The sequence below is a fragment of the Drosophila obscura genome, unplaced genomic scaffold (genome assembly GCF_018151105.1).
Source record: "Drosophila obscura isolate BZ-5 IFL unplaced genomic scaffold, ASM1815110v1 contig_186, whole genome shotgun sequence".
NCBI lineage: Eukaryota > Metazoa > Arthropoda > Insecta > Diptera > Drosophilidae > Drosophila > Drosophila obscura.
The window spans coordinates 7773568-7784675 of NW_024542774.1; the positions used below are offsets into that span (position 1 = coordinate 7773568).

The 11108-nt window shown below is 47.7% G+C and overlaps 1 protein-coding gene across 1 annotated transcript; it reads left to right on the forward strand.

The window, feature by feature from the left end:
- Nucleotides 1–5402: 5402 nt before the first annotated feature.
- On the forward strand, nt 5403–10965 carry LOC111075889 (focadhesin). Its single transcript, XM_022369407.2, has 8 exons — nt 5403–5528; nt 5787–6076; nt 7157–7375; nt 7435–8455; nt 8516–8727; nt 8790–9865; nt 9935–10593; nt 10656–10965. The coding sequence occupies exons 2-8, from the start codon at nt 5805–5807 to the stop codon at nt 10803–10805; spliced, it is 3609 nt and encodes a 1202-aa protein (XP_022225099.2). The 5' UTR covers nt 5403–5528; nt 5787–5804; the 3' UTR covers nt 10806–10965.
- The last annotated feature ends 143 nt before the right edge of the window (nt 10966–11108 follow it).

Below are 11108 nucleotides of genomic sequence, written 5' to 3' on the forward strand. Positions count from 1 at the left end.
CCAAGTCAATCTGCTGGCTGTTTCCCGACATTGGATATATGTTGCCCCCAGCGATGGCAGCGAGTTGTGTAGAAGGCAAGCCAATCATCAAGAATACCAATGGAGGAGGCCAATGCAATACACGTACAAGATATTCAACAGAACTCACTTGAACCAGCAGGAGCCTATTAGCAGCGGCGTGTGAATTACGCACAGGAAACAAACTTAAAAACTTCCTGCTCAGCCTTCAATTATTGCATTAATGGTGCCGTACCGGGCTGGGCCATTTAATGGCTTCCCCCTGAAGAGTTTGCTCCACTGAGCTCGACACTTTTCAAGTCGAGACCAGGCAAGTGTTCCGGCCACTTTTGCTTCAGTTGTTGTTGTTGCTGTGGCTGCTGTTGCTGCTGTTGCTGTTAATTTAAAAGGGTCTCCTTGTCATTAAATCAAATGCCACAACAGGGCCAACAACGATGTGGGGAAATGAATTGAAATGGCATCCGACGTCGAGCAACTACTGCAAACAGTTCAAGGGGGGAACTTATTGTTGGGAAATTCGGTGGAAATTCAAGTTGGCACCAGGAAAATGCCAAGCCATTGGAATTGTTTGTTTAGGAGATAGTGTGTGCGTGTGTGATTGTGTATTCGTGTCTGTGTGTGTATAAGTGTATGAGTGAGGTGCCATCAAGATCCAGACCTCAGACAAGATATGGCACACACTCACACACACTCAGCCACCGCATGTGTAAGAGAGCAAAATATTTCACACTCTACAACCGCAGGCACTCGCTCGTGCGCCCCAAAATTTCGATGGCATGGCTCCCGATGCAGGGCAAAAGGACTTGGGGGTGTTCACACGTAAACAAATGCACGGCACCCAACAGTAGCACTATAAAAACAACAACAACAACAGTAACAACAGCAACAACAGCAACATGCATTGTGTAAATATGCTTAAATACTCGAAATGCTTTTATGCCTTTGAGTCCTTCCTATGCCCCTCACAAATTCAAACTCGTGACCACACAATGAAAGTAGGCGGTGGGGCATGGTTTGTAAGGATGCCATTATGTGGGCCAGAAGGGTCAGTTTGCTTAGGGCCCAACGCATATCCGGTGGCGGTTAGTTAATGTTAGTGGCTGATATTTGAATTTCTTAATTAGTGGCCCGCCTGCAATTTATCGCCATTCGGTCAGCGCTCGCTTGTTATGTTCCCTTAAAGCCCTCAAAACCTTAAAAATTGTAGCAAACCGTGGAAATAAAATAACGGGAAAAACCACAGCCCCCATCGTATCCATATGTTGAGCGAGCCACTGCTGCCAGTTTCCATTTCCATTCTCATTCTCAGATTTACGAGTACGATTTTACGAGTATATCCCTCTATCTTTAGGGTGAGGCCCCACTTATCCATTCAAAGCTCAAGCAGATAACACCGACTCATCCTTTCGACTTATTATGAAAGATTTTAGCAAGCAAAGCCATAACTTAAATTTATTTTAAAAGAAAAAAGCCCAGTATATTTCTGCATTTATATATATATACCCGTAGTATACCAGAGACCCTGCCGCATTGGTTGCCTGAGCTAGAATCAACAGCACAGCCTATTTTGTGATATTTTTTGTTGCTCTCTTTCCGCAGGTTGACTAGAGCCAGGGGCCAGAGGTCAAAGGCAACGCAACGTGAGCCCGATTTGTCGGTCGCGTCGTCGCGGTTCCCTCATTAAATTTTACGCACGTACCGCACAAATTATGTTTGCCCACACACACACTGTGTGTGTGCTCACCTCACCTCACCTACCGCCGCACACCCATCCACCCACTGTCCGATTCGTATATATTTACACATTTTTCTAATTTAGAGTTTCAGTACAAAGAAGAATTTAAGTTGGAAATTGAAAAGGTCTTGGCTACAATTTATGTGAGCCGCAAAGGCCAGCATCTAATGTATGAGGCATAAGGCTAAATCATTCAACAAAAGCGCACAAGCAATCCACCCACCCCACCAGGCTTAAGTGCGCCCCAAAGTAGACATCGGAAAATTGTATGTTCATTCACTTAAATGTGAAGGAAAAATTTATGTTTAAACGGAACGACTGTTCATGCTGATGGAATAAATTTGACAATGATTTTATGAGCGATACTCCCATACTAAGTATTTTTCAGACATCAGAATCAAAGACATCTTGAATAAATGATTCTCGTACAACGTTGCGTATGCGCCATATACTGGCATACGACTAAAACTCGCTAAGTAACTGACTGTCAGTGACATCTATGAATATTCAGTGCCTCGAGTTGCCGGAGATCGACTACAAACATATATAAAATATAAATATTCAAATATTCCAGTACTGGGGCCCATGTTTCAGAACTTTCCATTTTTCACTTGTGCTGGGGCTTGGGCTGCTGTCGCTTTTCATTCAAGTTTTCTTCTGTGCGTTAGTTAGTGTGGAAATTGTTGTACAGAAAACCAACCAGTACATACATTTACATACATATATACATAAATGGGTGTGCGTGTATTTTTTTTTGTTGCCAGCATCCAACTATACGATGTCTGCATTATTAATGAGTCGACTCCATTTAATTGAAGCAATGTGATTGTGGCCAGCGGGTGGGGGAGGGAAAAAACGCACACCCGAGCTGAACCGAGCACCTGCCATGCCGGAGCGCATGCAAATTGTGTGCCACGTGCTCGTTGTTCCATGCTAACCACGCAGACGGCTGCGAGGTACGAATGTCGACATCAACAGTTCATAAAAACAGGCGTCAATGTGTGCCATGGTGGTGTGAGTGGTGCCCATTTTTTTCCGAGATATTCGTACAGCATGCCATTTTTCAGAAATTTTTAAATACCCTGAGGTAATATAAATACATACAGAACATGGGAAAATTTACTAAGAGCAAACCAACAGTTTTAGAAAACTTTTTCAGGGTACAAACCACTTCGAAGCCTTTAAGATTTTATATGTATTTTCAGCAAAAGCGTAAGCAACACATTCAATAATTGAACGTCGTACAGAAACCTCCTAATTTTTCTGAAAATTACAGCAAATCTCAGGGGAGTAGTACAAAAGTTAAGACAAGGACATAACTTGCTAAATTGTTTGCCACTTTGTCTTGCAGTCAGCGCCACAGCAAACTCTCTTAACCGCAGCAATGATCAGGTATCAGGCCCTGGGAGTACTTTTTGGTCTTTGCCATGGGGCTTGAAAGTAAATCATTAGGCTGCATAAACAAGCACATTTATTGTGCTTGTATTAAGCTGATGTTCATGGGATTATTATATTGAAATACCAAGCAGCAGATGCCCTGGGACGTTGGGGCCAGCCTGGCAACCAGAACGGAGACACAACACAGATACAGCAGCAACAGAAGCACCAGCAGGAGATTATCAAACGCTTCGCGATAATAACCACAAGACAGGAACCGCAAAATCCCTTTGAGCCAGAAATGTACACATTAAAATTGGAACAAAATAAATTAACGTCACGGTTACCGATGCAACAGTTTGGCGGTTTCCCATAACCTTTCGCCCCTCTGGAAGCCTTGGCATCGCCCGCCCGCTGTGGGGTGGAAGTTGGACTGGCAAAAGTCGTGGCATCAAACAGAAATGTTTCCGCTTTCCCAGGCTCTCTGCTTTGTCGAGCTCTCAGTTTCGAGCTCTGGCCGGCACTGCCTTGTGGTAATAAAATCATAAATCCTCAGACAATGTTGAATGGCGGGGTAGAGTTGGGGGCGGGGCACAACCGAAAATACAGATTCCGGGCCCGGAAACGGAAATTATGTTGCCCTGTCTTTGGCTTAACCTTTGTCTTCCCCGCTTTCTGATGCCAGGACGCGGATTCGCTGCCATGAATGATTGCAGTTTAAACTCGGTTGTGATGCTTTTTATACTTTTTCAGAGTTTTCTTTTAGGTCTGAAGCCGGACGGACGAGTGAAATACCAGACCACCATGCCACCGGAAGGACATTGGGTGGCCTACCTTTTCCGCTTTTAACTCTGGCTTCCATTTTTTAAACCTCGTTTGCCGACTTTTGTTTTGCTTGGTTACACTTTTATAGCTGCACTGGCAGAGGCATAATTAATTTCATTTTACGACGAGGCGCGCTGCAAAAATGCATAAAGTCAATTAACTGAAAAAGCAGGGAAAAAGATTCAGAGCAAAGGAGCACCAGAAGCAGGAGAAGAAGACGATGATGAGGATGTTGTAGTGGCTTAACAGAGCATGCTGTAAATACAAATATCAGGGTGAAGTTGGTGTCAAGCATAAATCCCAGGGTCTGTGCCCCTACAAGCCCATTAGCTGAAAGATTTCCATATTTATGATTCTTGATTTTCACTTTAATGGTGTTTCGTTGGAAATTCAGGGAACTTAAGTGCAATTATTGGTTAATTTTTTTGATATATTGGAGAAATTGCTTTAAGGAAGGAGCAGCAGAACATGTTTTATTTTGTTCATCAAGGTTGAAACATGTCCATAGAATCTATGGCATAGATTAATACTTTAACTTGAATAATTGGCTGTCCGTCGGGGGCCTTGGCATCCTTCCTGGGGCCCGCAGGAAGTCTGAATCTGAGTCTTTATCGGAGGACGTGGATTTTCCAGCGGGGCTGTCTCACATGTCTTAGCTCGCTTGCACATGTGCATAAAGCGGGAGCTCCATGCTCGAACAGCAAGTGGCTGTCCAGGCAAATGTATCTCATCGGCGCTCACCTATAACAAAATAGGCAAAAAAAAGTAATATGCATATAGCAAAGACCATAGGCTTTTTCGAAATAAGATGATTTTTACCGCCAAATCGTTCCAACTATCGATATATCGAAATAACGATATATTGCTGAAATACTGCGCTGAGAATAGTGTTGCCGTACTCGATACGGAAGTACCAAAATATACGGTATATTTACGGTATATTATGAAAATAAGACTGTATATTTAGGTATATATTTGTGGGTCAGACGGTATATTTTGTCGATAAGAACCGGGATAAATGTATTTATAAAAGACAAAACATGTCAATCTAAGATAAAATCATTATTAATGTTTCAATGGAGCTTGGAACAACAATTTTACCATTAATTACAGACCAGCAACAATGACGTCACATTTAGTCAATAATTACGTCTTATGCTTTGTCCGTTTTTGTTTGAAAATTATTATGAAACAATCCAATAAAAAAGAGTTCTGAACACTAACCAATCCTGAATAAAATTTATTGAGAAATTGGATAAAACTATTTGTTAAGGGCTGAGAGGGCCCACTAGCTAGTAATATTAAACGGGATATCAAAATCGAGGAATATCAACGTTGAATGTTTTAAAAAAAAAAAAAATCGATACTATAATGATAGTCGCAAAACCTTCGATAGTATCGGATAGCAGCAAAACATCGATACTATCGATAGTGCCCTCGATGGTTTGACACCTCTACATTGCCCGAACTTTCCGCCGTAAAGGTAAACAAATTTGCCAAAACAACAAACTGGCAGTTTCAACCTTCACTGTTTGGCATGAAATGAGGTATCAGGAGGTCGATTGGGCCTGATGTGAGTATGTGGGTGGTGTGAGCACGCGCGATATTGCAATTTGCAAACGCGGCAATGTTCAAAAACTTCGGGTTTCATTCGAATGGCGGCCGAGTAGCAGAAAGGACACGCGCCGCGCAACATTTTCAAACTGCCTCTGTGCCACGGGACCCAAACAAACCATAAATCGTGTTTCTGTCGCTGGCGTTGTGTTGTGTGTGTGGTGGGGCATTGAAAGTTTAAGCAGGTTAACTGAGAGAATTGTTGTTGCCATTTCAGCACTTGAAGCCATCAGCCATGGAGGATTTCAGCAGCATTAAGCCCAACAGCTCGGTGGTCAAGCTGGCCGCCTGCCTGGAGAAGGTATACAACAAAATCGTCGAGAGCCGGGAAAAGCAGGTCGCCGAACATCAAATCAAAGAAATTGACTTTCTTAAGACCCAATGCAAGCACGAGCACATGCAACTGAGCCTGATGAGCTGTCAGACGCTGGTGCGGCTCGTTGACGAGGGTGTGCTGGATGCCAACAGTGTGCAGAACACACTCCTCTCCATGCTGGGCAATGCCGGGTAAGGACTTGCATCGAAACCGACGACCCACATTACACACTTCCATTGGGGCGCGCCTCTGAACTTCCGGAGTGGCAGACAAGCCAAATGGAACGCAGCGAATCCAATTGCGAAATTGCTCGCAAAAGGTGCATAAATTACTGACTGGGCGCAGAGCAGACTGCATTTGGCCCGGAGCACTTAATTAACCGACCATTTAGCGGTTGCCAATGTGCAGATTGGGACTGCTCTTAACATTGTTCTTCCAATCGGCACGCAATGCTACACATTTCCGCTTGCCGCTTGCGGCGTTCCGTGCCGCGTGCCACAAATTAATTGCCCCAGCACTTGGCACGTCATGTGATAAATGGGAGAATGAAATATGACTTGCTGGATGGACTAGGGCTAGGAAATCCAAGCTGTTTGACATTGACTTGATTTCCGCTGACCGCAATCCGAAGTGCTCAATCTTGCAGTGCCCAACCCAGATCTGGGATGGGATTGTGCCCGGGGTGCCATAAAATCTATTAGCCATTTCCCAGCACGCACATGTTGCCCGGACTCTGTCCACACCGCCCACATGCCACATCCTGCTGGCCTTGCCTTACAAATTTTTCTGTTTTGATATATGCAAAGCGAGTAAAAACTCTGGCATTGAACTTGAAATGTTTGCGTTGCCCCTCCCCCCAGCCTATCCACCCTGAAGGACGTCAAACGGTCATGTAATGCAGGAGCAGGAATTAGCCTTGATGAGCGGCAAGTGTAGGCAAAAAGGATTGCATATTAATTGGCTTGCAAGGGGAGCGAACCACAATTACAGGGCCCGGGGAGGCCAGAAGCCGTCATCCGGTGGCCAACGCGTGAATTGTAATTACCCCGTCAAGCGCAAAGCGATTTACCCGCGTGGAACTGCTTCCTTGCATATGTGCAAGTCGTTAGGCGTCGTCTCCGACTCCCTGCACTGCAACGGAAGTTGGTCTAAACGCCAGTTAGAGCTGACCGCTCCACCCTAATGTTAGCTTCCCCATCAGAGTTCTGTAATCTGTTATTACATCCCACCCAACCGCACCCCACCCACTCTGTGTCAATTTTCCATTGCAGCCCGATGCACTTTGCCATCATCACGGAGAGCGTAGTGGGCCTACAGCTGCTCAGACTGAAGCAGAAGACATCGCTGCTGAAGGAGCCGGAGACGTATCAGTGCTCGTATGGCCTCAAGACCCAACAGCATCCCCTCATATCGCTGCTGCAGCACTCCAGCGTCAATATGAACGATGTGAGCAACAAGATCATCGGCATTTGCCAGCACCACGACAAGAGGTGAGCCTCAACGATTGCCACTAGTAAAGCTTTGATTGATATTTGAACTCCATCCTCAGCATACGCAATCACAGCGTAGAGTATCTGCGTCCCGTGTTCCTCTATGTGCTGTGCAATCCGCAGACGCTGCACGATGTCAAACCGATCTGGACTTGCCTGCTCGGCCTGAGTAAGAGCCAGCCAGAGGCCCTTGCCCTGATGCGGGAGCTGTTGTCGTGGAGCAAGTTCAACAACGCCAGCACCTGCCTGTCCACCAGCATCCTGGTGATCGAAGCCATCGATTACTTCCTGCAGCAGTCAGATCACGCCCAGTCCATCGATCTGTGCATCTACCAGGCTTGCCTGATCAAACAGCTGGCAAATTACGGCATTGATCCTCGGCCCAGTCTGCTGTGCTTGCAACGCGCATTGCATGCGACGCGTGAGCATACCCGGGACCACTACCATGTGCTCCTGGTCCTGCTGGCGGAAGTGCTGCACGTCTTGTCCCCCTTCTACCTTGTCGACTTGCTGCGCATCATTGTGTTCGTGGTCGTGCAGGAGCGCAGTGGCCATGAATACATTCTGAACATGTGCCTGGATGGCATCATTCAGTGGATGTCTCAGACTGCATTCATACCCGCCGAAGGGCTGGCCCTGGCCAACCAAATAGTACAGCGTGTGCTCGACCTCCAGCAGTCGGATGAGGGCGAGCGGATATCCACCAGGCAGCTGCAGCCGGCCCACATGCGCAACTATCATCCGGACATAGCGATTGCCTTTGATCTGGCCAATCTTGTGGAGTCTTTCGATGCCTCCGAGAACCAGGATGTCTTCGCCTTTGTCGACGCCCTCAATGTCAAGGCCAACACGGCCTTCTGTCAGCGCCTGCATCTGTTCCTGCGCGCCCTCTTCCTCTCCCGACAGCCGCCCGTTGACTGCTGGTTCAAGATCTACGAAGTGCTCCTGCAGACCATTAAGGTGAACGAGGGCATCGCCTACGACTTCCTCATGACCTACATATTCAAGCTAGCCCACGAGAACAATCCCGAGCTGCAACTGGAGCTGCTGCGAGGCCTGCCCCACTTTGCCGTGTCCAAGGTGAGCTCTCAAATGAACATCCCACGAGTCTACAACTAAAATATTTCTCGTTTGGCCAAGGACAACGTGCCCATGATTCTGAACACCATTCGAAATCTGTCCACCGAGAATGGCACCTTCTGTGTGGATCTGTATCTGCGTCTGTGGCGCGTGGAGACGCGCACCTATCCCTTCCTGCTGAAGCAAGTTTCCCAGCCGCTGCCGGAGGGGGATAAGCGCTGGGAGCTGCAAGTGGCCCGAACCCACGCCATGCGCGAAATCTGCCAGGAAAAGTAGCCCACAAATGAACACGGATGTTGTATTCTTTTCCTCATCCCAAATCCATCTTTTGCAGGCCAACTTTGCATGGCTCAGAGCTGCTGCCTCACCTCAGCAATACCCTAAACAGCTGCACCGATGAATCGGGCGATCTGGCTACATCCCTGGCCTTGGATGCCCTCTATGCCCTGTGCGACAGCCACACGGTCAATATAGCATCCACGTGGCATGCTCTGGGTAGCAAGTTCCGCGGCGAACAGCGTCCGCAGACTCTTAAGTCGCTGTACCATTTCTTTGGCTTAGTTCCGCTGCTGCAGACACCCACGCTGGAGTACGAGAAGCTTGCGGATGATGCCCTGGAGCAGCTGTGGCAGGCCATCAGTCGTCCGGGCACAGACGCAGCACAGATTCGCAATGCTCTGGCAGCGTTAAAGAGCTACGAGCCAGGAACGACGCTCAATCTGCGGCACATTCCGGCTCAGTTTCGTTTTGAGATTGTCGGCGGTGCACTGGGAGGCGGACCTAGTGGCCGAGAGGTGGTGGATCTGCAGGAGGAGACTGTGCCCGGCGAGGTGTGGGTGCAGCTGCTCCAGAAGATTCGCCCGGAATGCGGAGATGCGGCAGCAGATCTGATTGCGCACCACATAGGCAACGATATAAACGGCTTCCGCAGCGGAGTCTACCGCCTGCCCGAGGGCAAGCCAGAGCCGCGCAAGCTGGTCGGCTTGTTCGCGACAAGTCCGCTCCGTGCCGTTACTAACTACATGGTGGGCCAGGCCCGTTTCGGGGACTACGTGTCAGAGCCCTATGCAGTGACTTTTGCCCTCAGGGCGTTGTCCAAGAAGTTTCCCAAGCCCATACCACCGCTCGACTGGAGCTGCCTGACGAGCTTCTTCCACCTATCGTTCGATGCGCGCAAGTACTGCATCATGATAGCCAAGAATCAGGCATCGAGCTCTGGCACAGCGAAGCGCTTGCTGGAGAATTTTCTTGTGGACTTCGAGCCCAATTGCTTTGAGGAGGATCTGCTGTTGCTGTTCTCCCTGCTGCCGGAGATTGCCAGTAGCGTGAGCCTGCAGATAATCAAGAACTTTGCCGAAAAGGTGGCTGTCTATTGCTTCAAGGAGTCACAGCTAAACGACTTTGCCGAGGGTGAGTGGCGACCTTTAATGACTTGCTTTTTGTTCAGGCGATGACCACCTCGTGTCCTACTGTTTGCAGGCTGCCTCTTTGAAAAGTTTCTGGACAGCGTCAAGTACATATTCACGGGAAAGTGCGACATACCCGAGGTGCTGGATGTGTTCACGCTGATTGTGGAGCGCTACATGGACTCGATGAATCTGGACTCGAGGCTGTTCGAGCGTTACACAGAAGTGGTGGCCGTGCTCCATCCGAATGCCATCGACGGGCTGACCACGCCCGCCAATTGGTGGGAGACGCCCGTGGGCAAGCTGAAAAAGGCCACCATCATCCGATGCTATCTGGTGCTGTACAACGACAAGCTGCCCAACCCACTCAAGTGGCTGACGCCCATCATCGATGCCTACGAGAAGCGCACGGAGGAGCGGTCGTTCTTCTATCGCCACTTGGCTGCCACTCTGTATGCCTTTGGGAGCGACGAGCATGCCTGCAACTGGATCATGGAAATATTCCTGGAGATCCAGATGCTGCTGGCCGAGGCCTCAAACAAGGAGAAGGTGAACAGGGCTCTCTATCTGCTGGACATTTTCATTTTGGCCGTGGATGTGCTCTCCGGCTGTGCCGTGCTGCTGGGCAGTGTCGATGTGGTGGCCACAGACGATAAGCAGCGACTCATTCTCTTTCCCGAGAGCCTGCAGTATCTGTGCGATCACATATTCTGGAAGGATCATGAAGCAAAGGTGACTAGAGGAAAACTCCACTATTTATTTCCTAATCATTTTGTTTTGTTTTGGTCTTTTAGATCTATGAATTCCTGTTTAATCTATACAAGCACAGTTCGATGCCTTCGGACTATGCTGACGTCTTCAAGGAGGCAATCATTTGCTCCCGGAACAAGCCGTACTTCGACCACAAAGGGGTCTGGACCAAATACGTAGGACTGCGTAAATGAACACGACGAACACGCCGCATTTAATACTCTACCCCACGCCTAAAGTGCACTTAATGGTTAACGATCACCGAATACCGTCAATGTTAGTCAACTTTTGATAGCAAACGCATTCTTTGTTATTTCTATGTGTTTAAAGTATATTAAATGCATTTTTGCGCACAATATTTGAATTTAAACGTTTCCAGTGCTGCCAGACCAAGCAAAAGTGTTGAAAGTTCTCGCGCAAACTATCGCCAATAGTGACGCTGGCTGTAAAATATATTATCAACAAACACTATATATCGAATCAATATTATCGATACA